This window comes from Pholis gunnellus (assembly GCF_910591455.1).
Source record: "Pholis gunnellus genome assembly, chromosome: 22".
Lineage (NCBI taxonomy): Eukaryota > Metazoa > Chordata > Actinopteri > Perciformes > Pholidae > Pholis > Pholis gunnellus.
In genome coordinates, this window is record NC_136549.1 from 16,946,761 (window position 1) to 16,972,641 (window position 25,881).

Here is a 25,881-nt window from a genome sequence, read left to right on the forward strand (position 1 = left end):
ACGTCTGAACGGATGAAATGATGAAGTGCTGTCTCAGGTTCCTGTTTTAATAATGAATCATTTGACATAAAGTGTGAACATGTTTCCATAATTCCTTTACCACTTTCAGTCAGTAAGAAGAATTAACATAATTGTTGAATATATCATCATAAGTAACGGTCTGCACAACATATCTTGACTGCACCATATGACGTTATGTCAGCCAAACAAAACGACAACATGAAAACGGCTTATTTGAGAAACTGCTCGCCGAGTGAAGCCAAGTGTGTTAAAGCTGCATTCTCTCTAGTGACCACCAGGGGGCGACTCCTCTGGTTGTATAGAAGTCTATGAGAAAATGACTCTACTTCTCTCTTGATTTATTACCTCAGTAATTCTGTACTCTGCAGAGCTCTGAAGCCCCGCCCCCTCTGTTGCCCTTAGCATTATTCACTTGTTTGTTCATTAGTATTGAACCGAAATGTACCAACGTTCACAATGCGCTCCCTTAAGTCCAAAGCAATATACCCACCAAGTATGAAGTCGATCAGATGAACAGATCTCAAGCTATGAGAAGGACACGCAGACCTTGCTTTATAGTTAAATATACTGCAGCGATGTAGAAATGTAGAAGTCCTAGTTGCTCGTGTGCGGGTGAGACGATCCTCCTGCTGGATCCTTGTGGGTCTTGGTGTTGGGTAAGAGGCCACATATCTTGGGGGCAGTGTGACGTAGAGGTTGTTGGTTCGGTTGTTGGAGGTTACGGCTACAGATTGCAGCTCGCTCACGGACTCACTTTCTCCCGAGTCACCTCTCTGGAGGCCAGGTGTTCGCCTCGGTGTGGCAGATGTTGTCTTTACATCTGTTTCTTCTGACCACGACCTGCCTGAAGCTGGGAGTTAGTGCACCTTTCCTCCCAGCTGATCTGCAGATTGGTCCCGAGGCTCCTCCACTGCAGGAAAAAGAAAAGCTAACACTGCAGCAGTGGTATCGCACAGACTTCCTGAGAACAGAAGTTCAAACTTGTGTCTGAGTTCTGTCCAAACGTTCCTGCTGCAACAGAGCAATGCAGACAAACATTCACACACACAATGTTCATTAAATGTGAAACCCTTCAACCCGTTCGCAGTGCGGTTCGTTTGTGCCGATGTGAAAGCCGTCAATCTCCAGACGGATCTTTTATTCCTGTAGAACACGGCCGACTGTCGTCTCTTCAGGACTCTTAACTACTCACGCTGTGCTCAAAGGCCATGTCACTCTTTGGCTGAGCCGTTGTAATATCAAGGATGTGACAACTCGTATTATATTATAAAGCCTTTCAGTTTGCAGAGAGAGCCTTTTAATTCTGAACTCGTTGGCTTAACGGGACAGTTTCACGAGCGCCTTCCACGCCGGAGACACAAATGTCACCGCCGACTAATAAAACCGCTCTCTGGCGCTCCCCGGTCGGTGATTCGTCATCGTGTGCTCGGTCATTAGCTTCCTCCTCCAACGGCTAAACGGACAAATTAGGACGCGTGTCAGAACCGCCGTGGTATCCGTAGAGACGGCGTGTCCTTAGCGTGTCCTGCAGACGCGCTCTGATTCAGCAAAGAGAATAGAGAGAGACGGGGAATTCATTCATTTATTAAAACTCCATCACATCAGGAGGAGAGGGAGTCAAAGATGAGATGGTAATTTCCAGGCTGGAGATTTTTGATCAGAAAGTTGTCGGTTCAGATTCATCAATAACGGATCTTTAACCTTTTGACTCGAGCAGGTTTCACTGATGGAACCGGCTCAGTGTGGCTCCGTCTGGTCTGTCTTTCCCCGTCCTTCATTCTCCACACGTCCTCTCCCTCCCCAGTGTGTGTGTGTGTGTGTGTGTGTGTTCATCTGGTCTCAGTGGACTTCTCCTCGTGGGATGAGTTCATTGTTCTTTCTATAAAGGAAGTGTCTGTAGCACAGATGATTGTTTGTGTGCGCAAGATGTGTGAAACACGTCGGGCTAAAAGACGGAGTGAACGTTTTAAAAGATGAATCCTTTTGGGATGCAGCCCAAGAGGAACAGCCACGAAAACCTAAAGCGTGTTTCCGTGTGTCGGGTTGTACGACTGGACAGAAGCAGCATCGCGCGGCTCAAAAGGTTGACTTCACAGAAAGGTTGAGCTTTACTGCGAAAGTCCCAAAATGTTGAACTCCGCCAAGGAGCTTAATATGTATTTGGTTTGTTTTGTAGCTTGTTGGTTGGAAAAGAGCAGGATTCTTCACTGTCATGTCCCAATATATTAATAGTATTATATAAAATACAATGATATTACTATATATATCTCAGAGGAGCAGTGCAGTGCTGAGGCTCTTCTATAATTGTAGATAATAATGATAATGAGGAGCAGCGGGTGGTGTTGTCTGTGGTCTCCGGGCTCGTTTCTGGCGTTAACCTCGGTGGACGTGTTCACGTTTCCGCTGCTAAAGACAGAAGTGGTTCAGCCCAGAGCTACAGACACACCAGTGGACAGGACTTCAGCCGAGTACTGACATCCTCATAATGAGCCCGATAATTAGCCCGAAGGCTGCTCGGACAAAAGGAGGATTAGTGTTCTGAGTGGATTAGATCTCAGTTAATCTTATAATTGTGCTGCAGTGATGACATCTTTTGGGGACTAACCTGGATTTAGTTCAGATGGCAGATTTCCAGCGGAGGGTTCTGCTTCAGGTTTCTGATTAGAGAGTAAGATGCCTTTAATTTAACAAGATGAAGTTCTACTTCATTGTACAAGTGTAGTAAATCACAGTTCATGGTGTAATTACACAGCGGTGATGTAATCCTGGTCCAACCTGGACGTCGGCTTCACTCATCTCCAGTGTTTAATAGAAGTTCTACAAAAACACCAAAGATCTCCGTGTTTTAGAGACAGAAGATGTTTTTAGTCGACACACAGAACTTTAAAACGCGTGAACAACATCGTGTTGTTTTGGCTTTTTACTTTGTATTTAGAGGAAATATGAATCTGAAGGGGTTAAACAAAAAACACAAGGAAGCCAAATTACGTTTTCAGTTTAATTACTAGATTAACTTTGCCTGGTGTGTGTGTGTGTGTGTGTGTGTGTGTGTGTGTGTGTGTGTGTGTGTGTGTGTGTGTGTGTGTGTGTGTGTTACTATGAACCAGGCTAATTAATCTTCTGTATTAGCTCTTTCTGTCTCCCTGCAGTGTTTTTGTTTGAAGTGGATCATTTATTACTACAGAAGCTGTTTGCATAGACTTCATTAGAATATAAGGAATCAACTGAGAAGTCTGTCTGTCTGTCTGTCTGTCTGTCTGTCTGTCTGTCTGTCTGTCTGTCTGTCTGTCTGTCTAATCAGTAGTAATCATTTCTAACAGCTTATTTTCACGTGTTAACCTCTTTATGTGTGGAACCATAATAACCTACAATATTAAAAACCCTCCAGCTCGGCTGCTCTCACCAACAGGATCATGTTTAGAAATATATTGAACCAGTGAATCAAATCACAGCTGATGTGTTAACACGCATCCATAATAATAGCTTTATTAATATTAATAAAGGTTATAAAGCTGAAACCTGAAGAGTTTAGTTCTCTGACGTCTTGTGTTGTTTCTCATTGACCCGTTTTGTCTTGTGATCAGATCATGAGTGGACAGCACAAACTAAATCTTATCTCATATCTTCTGTTGTTTAAACGCCAACATTTCAGCTGCGGCGTTCCTTTTGTTCTTCCTGTTTCTCATCTCACGCTCTGAACCAGCAGCTCCCTCCCAGTGTGAACCCGTCAGCCGTTCTCTGAAGCACCGGCGTCTGTAACGGGTCGTCTCTCCTCACGTTGTTGAGATAATGTGAATTATTCAGAGCTTATTAGAACCTGTTAAGTAGCAAAAGTCAGTCATTGTAATTTCCACAACTCTGAGCCAGATGTGTAGCCGGTGAACTGTGGGATCTGGACCTCCAGCGCTCAGAGTTCACACGATGACGAGGAGACCGATGCCGGGTCGGACGAAGAACGCGGACGGACGAGCGTGACGGAGGAAACAGATGGCGGCGAGAAAGAGTGATTCATGTGACAAAATGTAAAGAGAAATGAACAGACGGAGGCAAAGAAAGAGCGAAGAAGGAAAACGAGCCGATGAAGAATAAAAGCAGATGGAGAAATGAGTGAGAATGGAGACGTTACACAAACAACCCATCTGCTGGTTGATGACCTCCGCTCTGCTGAGAGAGACGGAGATGTTTTCATCCTGGAGATCACGTGAGAGCGAGGCAGCGCTCCATCGCGGTGTCTCAACAATACCCACGACTCCTCCGCTCAGCGGGACCATGGAAACCACACCGGGGGGATGATAGCCGGTTCACCGTTACGTGGGAGCCGTGAATTGTTTGACAGCTGTCCACCGGTGATAATGGGCGTCAAGCAACATCAACTCCCGTATAGAGTCGTCTGCTGCGAGCGACAGGTAAAGATAATAGTGTCTCAGAAGAGGCGTCTCGGGTGTCCTTGACTTCACTTCCTGTCTCGGTCCTCGTTTACGTTTCATTACTTAAAGAGTGAAAGACGAGACGAGGACGAGAGAAACCGCACGCCAAAGGTAGAACAGTGTGTTTCTGTCCACATGTGTTCAGACGGGACGTCTGCACTGCTGTGTGGACATTTTTCTGGCCTTGGCAAAGATCTCCCGTTATTTTTTAAAAGCTTGAACCACTTATGAAGTTGTTGTTTCCTGTAAACGTGAAACCGTCTACCGATAAGTTCTGAAGTTATTACCTCATCGCTCGGTTAGGCTTCCAGAAGGTCGAATTCTTGAAATGTGAAATGGTGTGCACCCTAATCCTGCAGGAACGAAGAGAACCGGCAGCAAAATCAAATTAATAAGAAGCAGTTACATCCAATCAGAAACCAATCTGCGGCGTAAACAGGAAGTCGCGTCCTAGAACAGAACTTCTAAACCCAACGGAGCGGGCAGCTAATGAGACTAATCAGCTCATTTATGACATCCAATCAAACATTTCCAGGTGTGTTATGATACTTTAGCTGAAAGGTCGTCCCCCGCTCGGCTGTAAAAAAAATGCTTTTTATCGCTGCGGAAAAAAATCAAGAGCTCTGATTGGCCGGGCTGGCAGCGAGCCAAGCCAATCAGACGGCCTCGGGGCGACCTGGTGGTTAGCGTCCTCTGAGTCTCCTCTGCTCTCTTATTGATCTTCAACTTGTGCAGCGAGACGGAGAGAGATGCTGAGTTTGTATCAGGACTGACAGCTCAACACCGTGTGTGTGTGTGTGTGTGTGTGTGTGTGTGTGTGTGTGTGTGTGTGTGCGTGTGTGTGTACTTCTACCTTTGTGAGAAGCAGAGAGAGACCTTCAAGCTGTGGACTGTAGCCTCGTGACGGCTCTGCCCACGCCTTATTCAAACTTTCTTCCTTTTGTTCTGAAATGAACCACTTGGCTGCAGCTGCTTGCTGCTGAAACTGTTCAGTCATTTAGACCTTGTAATCTTGTAATCTGCTCAACAACAATGGTGAAATAATAAACCTTGGGAATCAAGCATCGAATTCAAGTCTACATTCAGTAAACTTTCTAAAAGGTTTCAAGTTGTCAGGGACTCAAACATTTCACCCAAAGACAAAGCTGCTTTCAGCCTCGTCGAGGTCTTCAGCTGCTTTCAGCCCTGTGTTATTGTGTCCTAATACGTTTCACCAGTTACGTATCAAAATCTAACTGGAATATTGTCCGTGAGCACATTCCTCCCTCCCTGAAGTTAAACCCTTTTGGTTTAAACATCCTCAGGATATCTCGTCTAACGCCCCCTCAGGACAGACTTCTCCGTTTAAGCTCCAGTAAGAAGAGCTGAACCATACGATGTAATTTATTCTGTACAGCACTTTCACATTATGGGGCGTAATGAACATTTCAGCCTCCAGTAGCACTTTCCGTTTGTTATTTGTGTGCTGTAGGTTGGTGTCTGTGTGTGTGTGTGTGTGTGTGTGTGTGTGTGTGTGTGTGGCAGCAGGTTGTCTGCTAGATGTGAAGGTGTTTTAACATTCAAAGACGCTCCTCTGTTCTCTCTTCATGTGTCTGTTGAATATGGAGCAGCTCTTATCTGAACCAGCTCAAGATAATTGGTGGACAAGTGGATCTCGACCGCAGAGAGGAAGAGAGGAGGAGACGAGGAAACGGAGACGACAGTCAGAGTGTGGATGATACTAAAAATAGTTGATGTCTGAGTATCAATCACAGACTGCACAGAAGAAGTGGATGTTGTCGTTGTGAGGCCACACATTGGTTTGTGGACTGCAGGTTTTGAAACTTCAAGTTTGGCCGTCTCCATCTTGTTTTTTCTCAACCGATAACAGGAAGTGACCACATCTGGACTGAGGAGGAGTGACGTAGAGACGCCGTACACGTCTCTGGTAGAGACCTGTCAATCACTGTGTAGCCCCGCCCCTAAAGCATCCCCTGCTTTATGGTCTGTTTGACTCTAAATGGACCATCATTTACTAAATGAACATCATGCTGTATTGAAGAAGACTTGATACTAGAGATTGAGACCATAAACTCATGTTTACAATGTTTACTGAGGTAATAAATCAAGAGAGAAGTAGAGTCATTTTCTCATAGACTTCTATACAACCAGAGGAGTCGCCCCCTGGTGGACACTAGAGAGAATGCAGCTTTAACACATGAATGGTATGAATGGTACATGGTATCCACAGAAGTTCTCATCAGTTACTATCCTCAGGAGAGGAAATGGTGGAAGTTGGAACAAACCGAAAACAGATGACACTCATTTGCATATTGATGACGTCCTTGTGCATTGATTTGCATAAATGTAGTCGGTTGCAGCAACAGATAGACTGCCAAGAGGAGAGAGAGAGACGCCGTGCTGTTGGCTGAGATTACTCTCAGCAGCATTGGGAATGAATCACAATATTTGAATATATTTCTTGCTGTTTCTCAGTTATTTTGTTGCCACTTTAAGGGCGAGAATTCTTCATTAAGCTTTGAGAAGGGCGTTCCCTCCACAGCGAGGAAACACCAGTTTGCATCCGGTGGACGAGCGAACCCTCTTCTAAAAGTCTGCTTAAAATAGCTTCAACAAATAACGTTTGTAGGAAACATAATGTCACCTGGATAACATTTATAATACCATAATAAGGAAACAGTGAAACTGAAAGTTACTGCAACATATGTTATTTATTTTCCTTTAATAGACTTTACTGGTACAAAGTGTCGTGTTAACCCTCCAGATCATCTCGCTGGTTAATGACGTGTTGTTGTTGTTATTCCTTCCATTGATTCAAGTCTGTTCCTTCCGGCTCTGGAGTAGAGAGCAGAGTAGCTGAGGTGAAGTAGAGTTCAGCCAAACTTTTTCTTTTTACCTCCACAACCTTGGACTTGACGTCCCGAGTTGACCCAACTTGTCAGGATACACAGCTGTCATATCTTCAGCAGGTAGCGATCAACACGTCCGTCCCGCTGACGAGTTCTTCTGTCTGCGCGGTGTGTTTCCGCTGACCGTGGTCAGCGTGTTGCACTTTATGTTTTCATGGTTCTGTGCAGACGAGTCAAAGCTCCTGAGGTTCAGGGAAAGATTGTGGATTCGGAAAAAAGGAAACTCTGACTTGAGTCGTAAAGTTTTGACTTTTTCAGTTTTTGAAGAAAACTGTTATTTTACCTTCACCAGCAAACAAGAAGTTAGTCGTTCTGTTGGTTTTTATTCCTGCAAAATGTTTCCCGGCATTTCTTTCTTGTCTCGAGCCAACGTTTTTAAGTCGAGGACGACTCAAAGTGTTTCAACTAGAGCGAGGAAAGTTACAGAGAATTATAAATGGAGGACGAGCTTGTTGCTGGAGCTCTACGACATCATCGTCAGTGCTCCTCCAAGAGAGGAGACGACATGGTGACGAACCCAGACACAATGGAGTTCCCGGCATTTAAACGCTGAAATAAACGCTGCTAATGTTACGTGGTATCTCTGCAGGTAAGCCCCTCGGCCTCCCCAGGAGGAGGTCTCCCATTGGCTGTTAAGGGCAGAGAGTCATGAGTTGCCAAATATGTCCGAACCCCAAACAGCAATTTGATGAAGCATTTAGTGATTTTTAGGAGACATGGTGTCTCTGCAGCCGCCGTGTAAAGTGTAAAAACAGGACATTTAGTTTGTTGTTTTTAAAATAATCTCTGGAAAAATAATGTAGAGCAAACTCACAATGTAGATGAGAGAGATCCAATCTAAAACCTGTCCGCGCAGATTCATTATCAACTTAATTACTCAGCCTGCTAACGGCTGACAATCTACACACACACACACACACACACACACACACACACACACATCAGGGCAGGCAGCACAACAGCTTATGTGTGTCTGTTCTTCTGAAACTGAAGCAATTACAGCCACCATCCAGCCACAGTGACAGCATCATGTTGATCATGATGCTGCTGTGATTCATCAAATCAGCAGCAGAACACACACACACACACACACACACACACACACACACACACACACACACACACACACACACACACACTTAAAGGCCTCCATCGCACCCTGAAGCCATAACATTGAGGTGAAATATTGTCTAATCTCCCCCTTTAGTGCAGAGATAGTTGTTTGGGTGTGTCTCTGCAGAGGACGCTGCCATTTTGGAATCACAGTCCTCGTTTCTAAACCCTCCAGAAGAACCTCGCACAGACGCTATCTCGCCATCTTGGATTACGGACGTCACCATGTTGTTTTATGCAACCGATAACAGGAAGTGATCATATCTGGACTGAGCAGGAGTGACGTACATACATTTCATAACTGTTTTAGTTAACTCACCTACATATATACATGTACATATATATATATATATATATATATATATATATAAAATAAGATCCCGCTGAACATTTAGATTTCCCGGCGGCCCCTGTGGTGTGTTCTACAGCTGGACTCGTATCAGCTGATGTACGTGGTTATTCCTCAACTCTGACAAAAAGAAAAAAGAAAGTAATCACATGAGTGAGTGACGACAGACAGAATCTAATAATTCAGGTGTGTGTTTAGTGTCACAGAAACCTCCTGAAGGTTCATTCTGCAGTAAAGTGAAACGATTAATTTCATTTTAATTTAAACGTCCCGTTGAGTCTAACGTCTCGTTTGCATATTCCACCATAAACCCAACATCCTGATTTGCATTTTTCCCCTTAAGTTAAACCAATCAAATCTCCTCCAGCCAGCCAATCAGTTCTGCTGTCTGAGCCTCAGTCATGTGGATAATAAGCTGTCAGCCAATCACAACCTAGCGTGGGGGGGGGGGGGGAGCAGAGGGCTGGCACGTGATTGGATGCTGGCTGTGGATGAAGCGTGTTGCAGCTTCAGAATTCTGTTTTCACGGTAACTTCTATATTTCATGATGTGTTATATGAGCTGTCCGTCATGCTCGGTCTGTCCCGCCTCCCTCTGGCTGAGATCATCCAGCCAACAACACACAGACTCTTTATATGAGCTTCAACCAAAGACTTGAAACTAGAGATTGAGACCATAAACTCATGTTTACAATGTTTACTGAGGTAATAAATCAAGAGAGAAGTAGAGTCATTTTCTCATAGACTTCTATACAACCAGAGGAGTCGCCCCCTGGTGGACACTAGAGAGAATGCAGGTTTCTTTAGAGACGTTTTAAAGAACGCGTGTTCAGGTTGTTTGGTTGCTCGTTGCTCCAGAGGACACGTTATCTCCGACATACGATCTGCTTCTATAAACTACTCAAGTGGACTCCGATGTCGCTCTGACAGCTGCTGGCTGGATGATGGATCAGGTGAACAGTGTGAGCAGCCCGACACTCACAATATGATGAATTACGTCTAAACAAGTTAAGTCGTGCGAGTTTGAAAGTTTTACTCGCAGTGATGCACAACTTGTCCTTTATATTCAAGTTCAGAGTCAGATCAATATCTATGTTGCAGTAAAAATTACAAACAAATCTATACTCATTTACATAACTGCTGTTAGAGTTTTGAACATTAATCATTTTCTGCTCTGATGGTACGTCAATTATTTTACATGGTTGAAGCTCATTTATATATACTGTATTATAAAAAAACATTGCGTATTTTAAGAGTGTCTTCATGATAATACTTTAGTGATTTTACTTTATTTAAAGTGAGAATACTTTTTCCACCAGTGGTCGATAATATAGAACAGACTGAAGAAATGATAATGAGAGCAAACAACGAGTGTGTGTGTGTGTGTGTGTGTGTGTGTGTGTCTTTCTTTGTCTCACTTTGTCATCAGCAGCTGTGAAACTGGGACAAAACTGAGAAACAGTGTTTTTAGTGACTTTTCTGTCTGCAGCAGCTGTTTTTATGTCTCCAGGCAACAAGAGTCTCTCTCTCTCTGTCTTTCTGTCTCTCTCTCTCTCTGTCTCTCTCTCTGTCTCTCTCTCTCTGTCTCTCTCTCTGTCTCTCTCTCTCTCTCTGTCTCTCTGTCTGTCTCTCTCTCTCTCTCTTTGTCTCCCTGTCTTTATCTCTCTGTCCCTCTCTCTCTCTCTCTCTTTGTCCGTCTCTCTCTCTATCTTCTTTCAGCTTTGTACGTTTTAATCCTTCAGATATTTATGACTCATTAACTGCGTCTCAGTTCTGGGGTTTCCACTGTGAGTGGACATGATGCAACATCAAAACCTCTTCATGCATGTACAGTTACATGTGTGGTACATGTTACATGTTAGTGATGGGAGGTACATGCATCTAAAATCAAAACACAGAAACAACACCAATCCATAATGGATTTCTCATTTAATTATTTGTAATGTTGAATCTCGCCTTCACTCTGCCAGAGAGATGCATGTTGGGTAGAAGTGGCCACCCGGGCGGCGCGCGGAGTCTCAACATGACATGTGTTCACACCTGATTAACTCACAGAGAGCTGACTGACAGCTGCTGCAGAGTTCTGCTTTCAAACACGAGAATCAAGCAGCCGAGCTCTGCTGTCAGCCTGGCTTCATGTTTGTTCAAGAAACTAAGAAATCTAGATTCTTTCTTTACGTGAAGGTTCATATTCAGGACCCTAAATCATTGAGGATTCCCACGAGGACTGTTCCGATACCATCAGAAGAACACATCATAAGAACGCTGTAATGTACTCAATGAAACCACCGTTAGCGTTAGCTGTTAGCTCCGTTAGCGTTAGCTGTTAGCTCCGTTATTTAGCCAAGCAGGACTGTGCTGCCCAGTGGCTGCTAACAGCTAACATTAGCTAGTTCTCCTGCTGATTTCAACACTGATTGTTGTTCACAATGTGACATTATCAGGGACGAAATACGGTGTTTAACCACAGGTGTGTATCACTAGTTTGCACATGTGCAGACTGTACTGTTGTCTGTAATCTGCAAGAAGAAGAAGAAGAAGAAGAAGAAGAAGAAGAAGAAGAAGAAGAAGAAGAAGAAGAAGAAGAAGAAGAAATAAAAAGGGAGAAAGGTCTTAATTGTCGTTCATGTTTCATGTTGTCCGAATGCGAAGAAGCACTTTCATATTTTATGGGAATCTTTGAGAAGACGGCGACAGTAGAAACCGCAGTTCAGTTAAATGTTGGAATTTATTCAGCAAAGCAATTCCATATCACATAAAAAAGGTTAAAAGCACCTCAAGCGAGCGTTAAAACCTTTTTCTCTCAATTGATGAGGTTTTATCAAACGTTGTTTCCATAAAACTTTCTAATGCGATACTTCAAAATATACATAAAAATATGTGACTGGAGGAAGCACATCTATCGAGAACACGTTACGCTCCAATAACGGCTTTCATAAAAGTCTTACTGCCAGTGTGTGATTCTGTGTGTGCGTCGTCTCACAACACTGTCAACAAGAGCAGCGACACGGACCGTGTGATGATTGACACCCGTCAAACCGCAGGGATGTCGATGTCGATGTTTGCTGAGATGATTGACGGCTGCAGACAGAGATCGACGAGACAAAACGTACAAACTGAGTCTGAAAATGTAGCCGGAAGGTTTTAATTTTAAGAAAAGAAGACTCAGAAACTGTGTTGTGCGTCTCGTTTCCTTTCAACTTCTCTAACTAAATAGCCGCCAGATATGCTCTTCCCTTCAGTGTTTCGTCTCCGTCTGTAAAGATCGATGTTTTGTTCAGACGTTCTCACTACGGACTCGTCAAATACCGACAGCCGGTCATTGCCCCACGCTGTCCGTTACCGAGGGGCCCGAACACATCGGAAGATCAAAGCGCCGATCTTCTGATTAGTGGACGACCCGCTGGGCCTCTGAGCCAAAGCTGCACACGGGAGATACTTCTGCTGAGCGTAATCGATGCCGAGTGAGGCCAACCGCTCGGTTTTATGCTTTTTGTTGCGACTTCGCCAAAGTTAAAACAACACGTTATGCAAATATGCACATTTGATAAAAGTGTGAGGGTAGTAAAAAGGGTGAGAAAGGTCAAAGGGAGGAGCTATGGGTGGATGTTTGGGTAAAACCATAGACTGTATATAAGAAGTGGACGTAAACAAAACCAAATGTCTGTCCCCGCCGTGAGCTCTAATTTGCAGGAACATGTGTTTTTACCTCTATATCTTTCTTTGCTTTCATTCAAATCAGTTGAAAGAGTGAAAACTTGAATGAAGCTGAGCCGAAACAAAAGGAAGAACCTTTTAAAGACGTGGAACCGAAACGGTGACGAAGGTCGCTGCAGCTGAAATGCCGAAGAATCTGTTTTAGAGTTGAAATGAGGAGCTGAATTCTATTCTAAACACCTCCTCTTCCTCCTGATCAACAACCAGGTTTCTGTTCAGAGTGAGGAAGCTCATTCTCACCTCCTCTCCTCCTCTCTTTCTCCTCCTCCTCCTGCTTTTTAATCAGGTTTCTTCACTGAAAAGAAAACCAATTTCCTGCTCCTCCTCTTTTCATTTTTTTTTTACCCTTTTCACTTGAAACAACTCAGACTTTGTGCTGAATTCATGCAAACGTCTGCAATAACTACATCTAACCTCCAGTGCTCAGCTCTGCTTTGGTCCCCACCAACTCATGAGAAACGTACCTGCTAGATGGTCCACACTCTATATTATATGGATAAAAATAACGTGTTTGACATCATACACGAGCACACGTACATTTCAGGAGAAAGAGTTGAAACAGGAGCTGCAGCAAAACCTTTCATGCTTTATCTTCCCAAAGAAAAATGTAAACAACTTCCTGCTAAAAATAGAACCGAGGCTCAGGCGCAGCACTCCAGACAACACCTGATTATTGCGTCGCTTTTCTTTTTGACATCTCACTGACATAGTTGCTGCTTATACCTCTGGGACGCGGTGTGTTGATATTGTGTTGGAAACATGTGAGCACACACGCAGAAAACCAAAACAGTGGATGTGTTCAAGTGTCCGAGGATCACCGAAGGTCTTACTGTGGATCCTGAGCGTGAACGTCTGTACGAAGATTCATTTCAATCACCCAACAGCTGTTGAGATGTGATGGTGCTCAAAGAAAAGTCCACTGATCATTGAAGTCAGTAGGGTTCATCCTCTGGGGAACACGAATGCATCAGCACAACGTGACGTTAATCCGTCAAATAGTTGAGATATTTTAGTCTGAGCCAACCCTGGAGACGAAGAGTTAAATCGTTCAATCTGTTCCTGAAGTTACACCAGAACTTCAACACTTTCAACACGACTTACCTTTCAGTACTGAAGTACCACTTTCACTAAGTACGAAGACTTTCAGTTAATCTTTCAGTGGATGACCTTCACTTGCCCAGCAAGGTCACTTTCCTTTAAGTTTGACATTTAATTACTCCCTCACCGCTCTAATACGTCTCCTTCACTGAAGGTAAACTCTCCTTCTGCTCCTCCTTCACTTTAAGGAGATCTCTCTCTCTCTCTCTCTCTCTCTCTCTCATATACGTGGAGTAATATCTGAAGACTGCATATATTCATGTTGTGGGCATAAAAGGATTCTTTGGCAGGTTGTTAAAATGACTCATGAGTTTAATTTTAACCCAAAATGGAACCGCTCTGATGCCAGCAGCCATTCTGTCAGCTTTTTATTTAAATGGTGTAATCTAACCGGATGAAGCTGACTGTGGAGTTTATTAATGGAGGACACGTTCAGCATGTGTTGTAAAAAGCCAAAATGCTTTCTTGTGTGTGTGCTTTTCAGACTTGTTGGCGGTTCCCAAACATCCCTACGCCGCCATGGAGAACTGGGGGCTGAGCGTCTTCGTGGAGCAGAAGATCCTGTTGGACGCTGAGGTGTCGTCGTCGTCCTATCAGATGGAGCTGACCATGGTGGTCGTCCACGAAATCTGCCACCAGGTAGGGAAATGAAACCACCTTCTCTTGTTGAAGCGCAGGTTTTACAGCTTGAAGGTTCATTGTTGATCTCGACAAACGGATCTTAGCACGACGTCCACTTAACACCGATTACTTACGACTCCGGGGAAGAAACCGAGTCAGTAATGTGCATTAGTTGGACGTGAATGTCTACAGACAGACGGGGAGGAGCTCAGGGTATCGTACACAGTCTCGGCCGATAGCAGCAGGACTCATGGCTGCTAACTATGAGCTTCATCAAAGAGGACAGAACTGAAGACAAACACCACAGTAAAATGAAGTCATTATCATCTGGCTACCAAAGTCTTGGACGGACGGACTAAACAAATAACTCCCAGCATGCCCCAAAACGTTTGTGTCAACATTTACCAAAGGGGGCAATTGAAGCATCAGAGATGTGACTTTAATAACGTCCGTGTGACTTTGTGTGAATCGTATCACATCGCTGCTACTGAGAAGCTGAATGTCCACACAAAGCACTCTATTGATAGTAGCTTCAAGTTCTGTCTAGACTCTGCATCAGACATAACGACGTTTCTAGCATAACAAGGGTTTTGGGAACAAACCCCCCCCCCCCCCCGCTGTAATGTGCACTAACGGCTCTACTGGGTGTCTTTCCTCTGAGCTTTTATCTCTTTATTGGATCAAGTAGAAAAAGCTACGTTTGCCACTAAAACATTTGCCAAAATGCAAGAAAGCTGCTTCATTGAAATGATCCTTTTTTACAGCCTCGGCGTGAGTTTATTACCTCGTGATCGTCTTGTTTGCTTTCTTTATTTGCTCGTTGTAGAAAAGTATCAACAGACTTTTAACGAAGACGTTTTCACACTAAGAACTCCTGAACTTCTCTGCACATGTGTTCTATGATTACCTCTCACTGTGTGTGTGTTTCAACATTAATAATAGAATCACTGCTTACAGCAGAAGTAAACAATCCTTGTTTACGTCTCTCGAGTGCTTTCTAGTAGCAGATCCTTCATTTCCTGACGTGCGGATCGCTCTCGAACGCGACGCTGCGCTCCGGCCTTGAACGTTGCTTCCTCCTCATGTTTAGCTCGTCAAACACACACACACACACACACACACACACCTGCACGGAGCTTTAAATAACGTTCATGCTGCACCGACATCTGTTGATAGTATGTTATCTGACAGGGATGGAAACACCAACCGGCTGCTGTGAAATGACTCTCACATTCAGCCGCGTGTTACCGAGACTTTAAATAGACAAAAAAGAGCCGAAATCTGCTTTAACGGATGCAAACAGACCGAACGTGACAGGAGTCAAAACAGCTTCAAGTGTGGCGCCAATGAGCTGTGTGTGTGTGTGTGTGTGTGTGTGTGTGTGTGTGTGTGTGTTACAAAATCTCCTCGGGCAGCAGCGGAGGAGATGATCCTGTTTTTACAGTACGGCATTGAATATGTGACAGGCGGACAAACACGATGAAGCGGAAGAAAATGTAAAGGTTTCCGTCGGGGAAAGAGAAGAAGAAGAGGGAAAGAGAAGAGGGAGGGAGGGGAGGGAGGGGGGGAGACAAAGAGAAGGAGAGGAAGAGCGGAGCTGACGTCCGTTGACGGAGAAGAAGGAAAGCAGGAAGATGAACAAAGACAGAAAATATCCAAAACACTGAGATTCATTCCGTTCTACAAATGTGACTTTAAATACGACAGCTGTGTTTGTGTCACGTTGAACATGTGGAAGAACACGATCACCACTTTGGTTTGGTTGCATTGAGCCATAAAACAACCGAAACATTCAAACCAACACTGATCATTGGAACCAGCAATATCGGCTGCAGGCAGCACTTCACGGAGTCACTTCAGCTGCTCTGTGTGTGAAGCACTGAGCTGCAGTCAGTGACTACACACTCACAGTCCCGACAGTTTCACCAGCGTACTTAGTAATGTCCACGCAGTTTGGACTAACTGTCGTTGATTCACGGCGCTCACGCTAACGCGTCCTCGGACTAAGTGTTCGTACGATATCTTACGGACACTTAGTCCAGAAGACCGAAGGAAAAGTGAGGAAATGTGTTGTTCTTGTGATCTGTGGCCCTTCAGCCGTCCGCAGCAGCTGCAGCAGCAGCGTAGTAATCAAAGTGCCGGATGGACTCATTTGGATGATGAACACGAGACGGTTGGGTGTAAATGTTCGGCGCCTTCGGGCCGTCTGAAGGAGGCGTCGCTCCTGATTTAAAGATCCTCCAGGATGCGACTCCCTCTCCTCTCTGCTGAGTCTGGACCGACGCTCCCTTCAGGCTGCTGCCGGTGAGCGAACAGAGCGAATAACGGCCGATGTTAAAGCTTCACAGGGCGAGGCGCCGCGCTGGATTGAGTCATAAATACTATCGCTCGCGTAGTAATGTTGCTTCTGACTCTTTTCTTTTGTTTTCGTCTTTTCTTTGTTTCATGTGCTTTGTTCAGTTCAGAGGGGAGAGCGAGGAGAAAGGGAAATGATGAAGTAACGTCCTGCAGCCATTTACTTCTCTCACACACACACACACACACACACACACACACACACACACACACACACACACACACACACACACGGTTGTTTGATGCTTTCAATAGTGGGTGAGTTCAGCTGTAAGGTCGTCTCCGTGTGCTTTGTTCTTCACATGTAAACGCCCACTCAGCCGTTAGCATGAAGCACGTTATCAGAGTCAGCTGATCGATCGGGTCATGGAGGATGTGAACCAGCTGACTCAGCGTTAGATGTGTATACGTTTCGTTCTGCGAGGTGAGATGAAGAAGAGAACTCTACAGGTGAACCGGGTCAAACATGGAGCTATCGTTCTATTATTACTACGATACAGAATGTTCTTCAGTGGATGTATTGTTGGATTCAATAAGCTGCTGCTGTTGACGGGTTCCTGCTCTACGCTGCTGCTGCTGCTGCTGCTGTTGTTGTTGTTGTTGTGTTTCTCAGGTGAACAGCTGGAGAACATGTGGACTGAAATGTGAGCAGAGCTGTTTTTTCTCTCTCAGCTCGGGGAAAAGGGAAATGTTCACAGCTGTTGACATGCGTCTCCACACGAGGCTCAAGTGACCACTCGTGATCGGATCGCTCTTCATCGCTCTTCGTCGCTCTTTATGCAAATCGACATGGACTTCCTGTTAGCAGAGACCACATGTGGAGAGGTTTTCAACTGGAGGGAGGCAGCTATGCACTTCCTGTGCCTAGTCTGCTGCAACTAATAATAATAATAATGATTATTATTATTATTATAAAAGGAAGACTTCAACTAAACAAAGTGTCTTAAACTGCAGTACTACTCATGGCCACTAATACTAACACCAAATAATCCACGTTTCTTTCCCAACACGTTGTCTCTGCTGACCCTTGGTTTGGCCCCGCCCCTCGGTTTGGCCCCGCCCCTCGCTAGTTCCTCCATCAAGCGTTCCCATGCAGCAGGGCTTTCAGAGAGAAGTCTGCAACATGTGTCTGATGGATATATCAGGATGTCTAACAGTGAAAACAGACACAAAGATAAAGAGTGTAACGGTGAACCACCACATCAGCTGGAGATCCAGACAGAAGATTAAGAAAAACTCTGTTCCTCTTTATTCACCGTTATAATCATTGAAATACCTTCAGTAGCTAGCGTAGCATAGCAGATTACAAGTTAATGATGTGCTAACTCACTCCGCTAATGTCGTCCAGAGGTTTTTAGGAGGAGAAGAACTTCTTAGAAACGTTCATCTCGTTCAACCTCTCCGGGTAACGAGTATCCGTATCACACGTTTAACCAGTAAGAGTCTGTGGAGAAGGACTCTGATGCTCCGCTATGATTGGCCAGACTGCATTCGAGGGGCGGGACTTGGTGAAGGGTCAATTGCTAATTTTACATGTGTGCCATTGAGACATTAATCCTGCAGTAACTTTTTTTGGCCACTTGGGGGAAGCAGAAACAAGTGAACACATATTAACATATTAACATCTTTTATCTTCATATGTTGATATTTTATTTCCACAACAAGATCATTTAAATGGATTTGTGTTTGTGTCCACCTGAAGAATCTTAGTCCAACATGTATTGTAGTGTCGTTCTGGAGGGAATTGGCATATGGTGTTTGAGTTATTTTTAAGTGACGTGAGCAGGTGTGTTTCAGTGATTTGTGAAGGTCATAAACAAGCTCCAGTGATTCAGGCAGGTGACGGATTACAGATGATATCTCAGGTGACATCTGCAGATCAAGTATAGTTGTTTTCAATGCCCAGAAGCCCAGGTGTGCACAGACGATCGCAGGTTATATAAAAGGTATAAAAGTGGATGAGCTGGTGTTGTATGCGGAGCGCGAGCTCGTCTACAAGGAACAAAAAGGCGTGATTTCACCGTGCAGCTGTGTTTTCACCATCCAGGTGTGTCAAACACACACAATCAGTACTTTCTATCAACTGATTATCATGAACGTCTCAGCTGACTGTTAATTACAACAGGCGAAGAAAAACATTGGGATGAGATCCAGGAAAAAAGTGATTTATGCTCGTCTCTCTCTCTCTCTCTCTCTCTCTCTCTCTCTCTCTCTCTCTCTCTCTCTCATTAATTCAACCACATGCAGGAGGAAATAGCACAGTGTTGATTCTGGCTGTCTGACAGCAGAGAAGGCTTTTCAACACACACTCTGATTGTGAGAATCCTAAACGGACGGACTGCATTCTCTTCACTTACGCTGTAGAATTACCACGTGAAGACCACAGCTTCATGTATAATAATAACCAAAACCCCAGTACAACCCCCTTGAAGAGATTTCAGTCTGGAAATCATGAGAATTGTTTCAGCTCCGATATTTACCAATGAATTTAGACGAAAAACAATCCAGACGTCAATGTGTTAAAGCTGCATTCTCTCTAGTGTCCACCAGGGGGCGACTCCTCTGGTTGTATAGAAGTCTATGAGAAAATGACTCTACTTCTCTCTTGATTTATTACCTCAGTAAACATTGTAAACATGAGTTTATGGTCTCAATCTCTAGTTTCAAGTCTTCAATACAGCATGATGTTCATTTAGTAAATGATGGTCCATTTAGAGTCTAAATCTAACGTTTCCATAACAGCCTCCTTTTGTTGCACACTTTGAAAGTCAGAGGCAAAGATGGCCGACAGCCCAGTTCGTGCTGCGTTCTTCTATTTGAGTTGTGTCTTCCTCAGCTTTGTGAAGTCCTCTTCTGATCTCCGTTGTTACCGGCTACAGCTCCCTCTAGTGGTTGGAGTAGTAAAGTAACATTTAAAGCCCTGATAAATCCAAAATATGAAGAATCAAGACTCTGATTTGCGTCGCTGGATCTTTAGAATTAGTGACAAAAAGCCGAACACCTGTGAATGACTTCCCCATATTTGCACATTAATTACCTGGAAGTGTGACCTTCCTGTTCTCTTCACTGCAAAGCATTCATCAGTGACAGCCTTCATGCTTCACGCTTTGTGTCTGAGCTCATCTTAATAAACCTGCTCCTGTGATAAATGAGCAGACCCGACGTCAGACGGATTAGAATTCTGTTCGTGATGCCGAGAAGTTTAAGGACATGAACTGCTGTGAAAATAACAAAAGGGAGATTCGGTTGTTAAAACGAGTCCCCAACCTTCCATTACACTGTGTCACACCTGCTCACAGCCCACTGCTCACACATTACACAAACATCTGGATTCTGTCTTTAGCAGCACCAAAACAGATGCAACAGAGAATAAACCCCCGTAACATGTTCACTGTTTGCTCGCCCTGTTGTGTTGGTATAGTCACCATGACTACACCCGTCGGTTTGAGGAGGAAGCATGACATTTTTGCCCGTCGCCATCTTGTTTTTTGTTTTTTTGAGAGGGTGGAGCTAAGTAAACCCTCAACTTTCATGAAGGGAAAACAGACTGTGAAAGACCTGTCAATCACGGTGTAGCCCCGCCCCTAAAGCATCCCCTGCTTTATGGTCTGTTTGACTCTAAATGGACCATCATTGACTAAATGAACATCATGCTGTATTGAAGAAGACTTGAGACTAGAGGACGTCATTGAACGCCAGAAAAACAAACTACTCGTCTTCTAACCGTGTGAAAGGAGTCTGTCGCCTATTTTTAGCGGGTTTCTCGTTTGCTAATTTTTATGGAAAAAGGTTTCAATGCTTCACACAATTTAAAGTGTTCCACTTTGTCCTCACAAGGACACAAGTACAAGGATAAACACACTTACTCACAGTGGTGTATATGTGCGTTGAAGCCGTCTATTGTTCCCTGCAGTGTTTGGGTTCAAAGTGGATAATTTATTACTGCAGACCATGTTTGCATAGAGTTCATTAGAATATAAGGAGCCATAAATCACCTCACTCGCTCTCTCTCTCTCTCTCTCTCTCTCTCTCTCTCTCTCTCTCTCTCTCTCTCTCTCTCTCTCTCTCTCTCTCTCTCTCTTTGTTTTATTTGATATTTGTCTCACTCTGATGCTCAGCTTTCCTTCTCCATCAACATAAATGAGCTTTGTTAAAACGTTAACGTTCTTTTACACGTGACCAGACTCGACAGTAGAATCTGTTGAGACGTCAGAAACGTCCACACAGCTCACTGCACATCACAGTTATTATGTTCATTAGATCTGAACTGATGCCTTCAGTGTAATAATAAAAGCTTCAGTCTGCAGACATCTGATCGCTGCGACTTCAAACTAAAATAACCTCCATGTATTATTGGGTCATATGTGTGTATATTATTTAAAGTTACATGTGTGGAACTGTTTTTTCTTTTGAAATCTAAAGAGACTCTCGAAGGAAAATATTTTCTTCAGATTCTTTATGAAGCTGAACACAAACTGCTTCAGTACTGAAGGACAGGAGGGTGTAATCAATACCAACGTGTGACAGGAATACGGTTATATTTAGCTGTGTGTGTGTGTGTGTGTGTGTGTGTGTGTCTGTGTGCGTGTGTGTGTGTGTGTGTGTCTGTGTGTCTGTGTGTGTGTGTGTGTGTGTGTGCGTGTGTGTGCTGCGCTGCCTCCTGCTCATGTCCGAGGCTAATTAACAGACCGTAAACAAACATCTAACACCCTGAGTGTGTGTGTGTGTGTGTGTGTGTGTGTGTGTGTGTGTGTGTGAGAGGCTTATTAGTGAGGATCAACACACTCCTGAAGCCACTACACAGTAGGTCGACACACACACACACACACACACACACACACCTTGTACTAAACTGTTATAATGAAGTACAATGGCAGTGATGCTTCACTTATACTATATCATATCTAATGTAAATAATTATGTGTTGTGATGTGTTGAATTCAATACCAAAGATAAACACAAACATTTGGTAAATGAAACTGAAGCAGCAGTCAGTGGAGTTCAGATCTCGTGTGCAGAGACGACTGCTGTGACGTCTCTCACGTCTTACGCTTCATACGCTTCATAAACGTGAGGCTGAAGCCAAATAAAATGCACTGAAACAATATGTTTGTCTACAGTTTGTGACCGAGGCGGAGCAGAGTTTTTATTTATTATTTATTTATTAACCAGGTAAACAGTGCAAATGAATCAACAGTTCAGTTAACGCCTAAATGTGAATGTGCCGGAGCTAGCTAGAGGAGTCGCCCCCTGGTGGACATTAGAGAGAATGCAGCTTTAACATTAACTTCATTAAGATAGAAATTCTATTTTCTGCACTGGTACAAATCTAGGTATTTAAAAGGAGATCTAAATGGCAACATACACAGGCGATGGGTTGAAATATGTCAATCAGATCTCTATATTCAACACTTTCAATTATTCCCTTGACAACAATGAAACAGTGACTGCATCTGCTAACACGTATAATGTGTAAAGCTCTTCTTCCTCTGAACCATAGAGCTTTATTCAAAACACATAAATGTTTCTTTATGTGAACACACACACTGTAGTACTCTCTAGAGCACCAAAATAGACCCCGACACTCTCCCGTTTCTTTTTTTTTAATATATAGTAACCATTTGTTTTTCCTAAAAATATATACTATGTATTTGTGAGATGTATTTAACAATGTATGATTCAGTAGGAACCAAAGTTTTTTGGGCTGAGAGCCACAGAAATAGATTGATTGTCGGTTTTTGGTCTTTTGACAATAAGAACCATTAAGAATAAAAGCAGCTTCATGCGTTAAATAATAGAAATATGATTCAACCCAATGGCCTTTGTTCATATTTTATTTAAGATGGACCCTGATTTATTCATGTAGTGTACATGTTCATGTTAGATAGTCTTCATAATGTAAAGTTGTGGCTCATTTGGAGGTGTCATGTGCAGTTCAGTACAGTACGCAGAGCAAAGTATTTAGCATTCAGTGTCACATCTTGTTGTTCTCGCTGTCTGTCTCTCGTTAGGCTGAATTGTTTCGCTCTGATTTGTTGGCATCAACGAATCGCACTGAAACACACACACACACACACACACTGAGCTGTGTAGGTCTGTTGTTGTAAATCAAAGGTTTCTTGGTTGTGACGGATTGGTTTTGCCAGACGGCTTTATAAAGCAATTTAGACTTCACACGCACACACACGGGGAATAATGAGATTGCGGCAGAACTCTCAGGAAAAACAAGAGTAAGAGAAACGATCAGAGTAACCGAGCTGAACACACAAACCGTCTCTCTGCAACAACGTGTCTTTCTGTCTCGTCTCTTCCTCTGATTCACCGACAGATGTCCGAGCTTCTTGCTCGCATGTGAACGCACCACGAGAGCAGACTTTTCAAACTAATTTGCACTTTCAGCAGCATTTTCAGTCAGTGATACTTTAGAATAATATCTTAGAGGATCGTCTAAATGAATGCTTCATTCTGGAATCTTCTGTGCAGTGAAAGCCTGATCAAATCATGACTACACTTCAATCTGAAGCTCCAGAGAGTCCCATCTGTGCTGTCCTAGAATCAGCTCTGCAGGAAACTTTTCCCCCACCAGGTCCACTGAGATGCTCAGCCCGCGTCCAAAGAGTCCAGAACTCTGTAGCCGGGCTCTCAGCCCAGGTTCAGCTTGTCCAGAACGTTGCAGCTAGGCTCTTACCCTGCCTTTAACAGGTCTGAATCTCTAAAACGAGTCTATTAGCCTGAGTACAGCTGGTCTATAACTCTTCAACAAGCCTCTCGGCCCAGACAGAAGACCACAGCGAGGCTCTTAGTCCAGGTTCAACAACCTCCAACAACAGCAAAACTCATTATCTTTGACTGAACTGGTTTAGAACTCAGCAACAAGGCTCTTATCCTGCCTCCAACTGGTCTAGAACTCTTTAAAAAGGGTCCTGTCCCACTGGTCCAGATGCAACGAGGCAAGGTTGAACTGGTACAGAACTCTGCAGAAAGGTCCTGCTGGTCCAGACCTCATCCAGATGTGAACGTGTTCTTATCCTTATAAGTCCAACTAGTGCAGGTAGTCTCTCAGCCTGGATCCAACTGGTCTAGAACTCTTTAGACAGGGTCTTATACCAGATCCAAGTAGTACAGATGCTGTAAGGTACTTGGGTCTGGTCCAACTTGACCAGGGCTGGTTCAAGATAATTGGTCCAATTGGCTCAAAAAGTCACGTTTCCAAACACTGACCCGGTCCGGAGCTCTACAGACTGGTCCGTAGAGTCCTGATAAATCCTGGTCTATGGAATGACTCTGCATCAAAGGCTTTTATCCAAATCAACAGCTGAAACGTATCAACATTTGGTCGGCGGCCACCGTTAAATCCCCAACCTGCCAGTCACGCACGTTAATTAAGCAGGAGGTTTGAGAGTTTGCAGCAACTGTTCATTTCAGATTCAGCCAGTCGGGGCGGAAGACGCCGAGGAACTCTGTCTAATTTCACAGATGTGTTGATGTAAACAGTGTTTGTGCCAAATGACAACCAGGCCTCATGTTGTGTTTGGCTGTCACGGAGCTGTGAGGAGCTCCATCCAAATCAGATTCAGTCCCTCTGCTGAAGAGAGGGATGAATATTTATCACGGTCAGACGGAGGGAGGAGAGGAAGAGGAGGATGATCAAAGGCACAGATCTGCTTTGTTCTAGAGAGAGAGAGGTGAAGGATAGAAAAGACTTGTCTTTTGTTTTAATTCAGTGCATAATTAGTTTAAAACTATTATTGTTTAAGCATGCCAGCATCTGCAATGTATTTTCTGAAAATGACATTTTCTGGTATTATCAACTAAACTATTCTGAGGGTTACTGGCAGACCTCCCCTCCTCTAATTGGTGGAGGATGTTAAAGGTGTGCAGGCACCAGAGAAATACTAAATATACTGAGACTTTCCTGCGTAGGTTTTACTCCCAATGTTCCGCTAGAGAAGACGCCTCGAGTATCAGCCAAAGATAATAAGAGTAAAAGAGTTTTGTTTTGAGTTTCAAAGGCTGGAAACAGCGTTAAATATTACTGCTAACGTCACCGTCACCGGTCTATTGATCCTCCAGCAGACATTAACGTCCCACTGACGTCCTGTTTGCGTCCTCCTGGTTTAGCTTTTCTGCTATTTCTTTTTTCCACTCTTCAGCTGCTCATTGTTCCACTTTCTGAGCCGCCATCACTAACTTTGCTTGGCTGCCATCCGACGCAGAAAAGAGGGTCAAACCTCCAGCAACGGTTGAAGTACGATGAACAATTTGTCGTTTGGTGCCGCGGACAGCTACTGAACCATCAATACATCTGCTGTAAAACCAAATCTGTGAGATAAACGAGGCAGAAAAAGCTCCATTGAGAGAGTTTCCTTTGGGCTAAAGAGACGGTTTCACTAAACTAAACAAAGAGAGGTTCATTTGAACACACGTGTTTAAAACCAGAATTAGTTCATCGTAACGTGGTGTTGGTGGTGTTGGTGGTGTTGGTGGTGTTGGTGGTGTTGGTGGTGTTGGTGGTGTTGGTGGTGTTGGAGGTGATGTCTGTGCTCCTGTTCAGCATTCATCCGAGTGTCTCTGGTGTTTTCTTGTCTTTTCATAAATCTCATCCAGAGACCTCCCTCCGCCTCTCTGTTTGCTGACTCATCATTTCTCCCTCAATCCTCCGCCTCAGCAGTCTTTTCGGCTTCAGCTTTGCATCCTCTCCGGGTTTTTTTTTTTTGGCTTCCCCCGTCCTTCAGTCCCCCCCCCCCCCCCCCCCCCCCCCCCCCCCCCCCGCCTCCCCCCTCCCATGCATGCGTGTAACTACGGCAACAGCGGAACTATAGCAACCAGAGTCAGCTTCCCCCGGCCCGCTGGAGGCTCGTTCTTCATGTTCTAATGAGGCTGAAACGACAGAACAGCTAATGGAAACAAAGAAACTACAGAAGCAGTCGTTTGTGATCATTGCAGAAGAAGCAACATCTAAAGAGGATTAGTTGTGTTTCACTGAGAGAGTTAAAGGCGCTCCGGTGTGAAGCTCATGATGGTTACTGTTGAACACACTGAACCAGCGTGAGAAGCCACCGGCTCACTTCTAACGCCGGCGGCCCGCTGGATGAAGGATGGAATCCCTTCAAAGCAGGAGAACAAAATGTTAAACTGTCATGTTTGATGAAAGAGGAGCTCAGCAGCGGTTTGGCTGATGGAGGACAGAAACCAAAGAGATGAAGACTCCACCGCTGGTTTGATCAGAAGTTAATAATTAAACAGAAAAATCTCCCTAATACTCATTTGAT

At 44.1% G+C, this 25,881-nt stretch overlaps 1 protein-coding gene across 1 annotated transcript in view; it reads left to right on the top strand.

The window, feature by feature from the left end:
• The window catches only part of trhde.1 (thyrotropin releasing hormone degrading enzyme, tandem duplicate 1), a gene marked incomplete at both ends in the record, with an annotated part of 105,570 nt that overhangs the window by 39,568 nt on the left and 40,121 nt on the right, over window positions 1-25,881 (top strand). Inside the window, one exon of the mRNA XM_079183592.1 lies at window positions 14,118-14,272. Within this exon, the coding sequence (XP_079039718.1) occupies window positions 14,118-14,272 (155 nt within the window). The remainder of the gene's footprint in view (window positions 1-14,117; window positions 14,273-25,881) is intronic.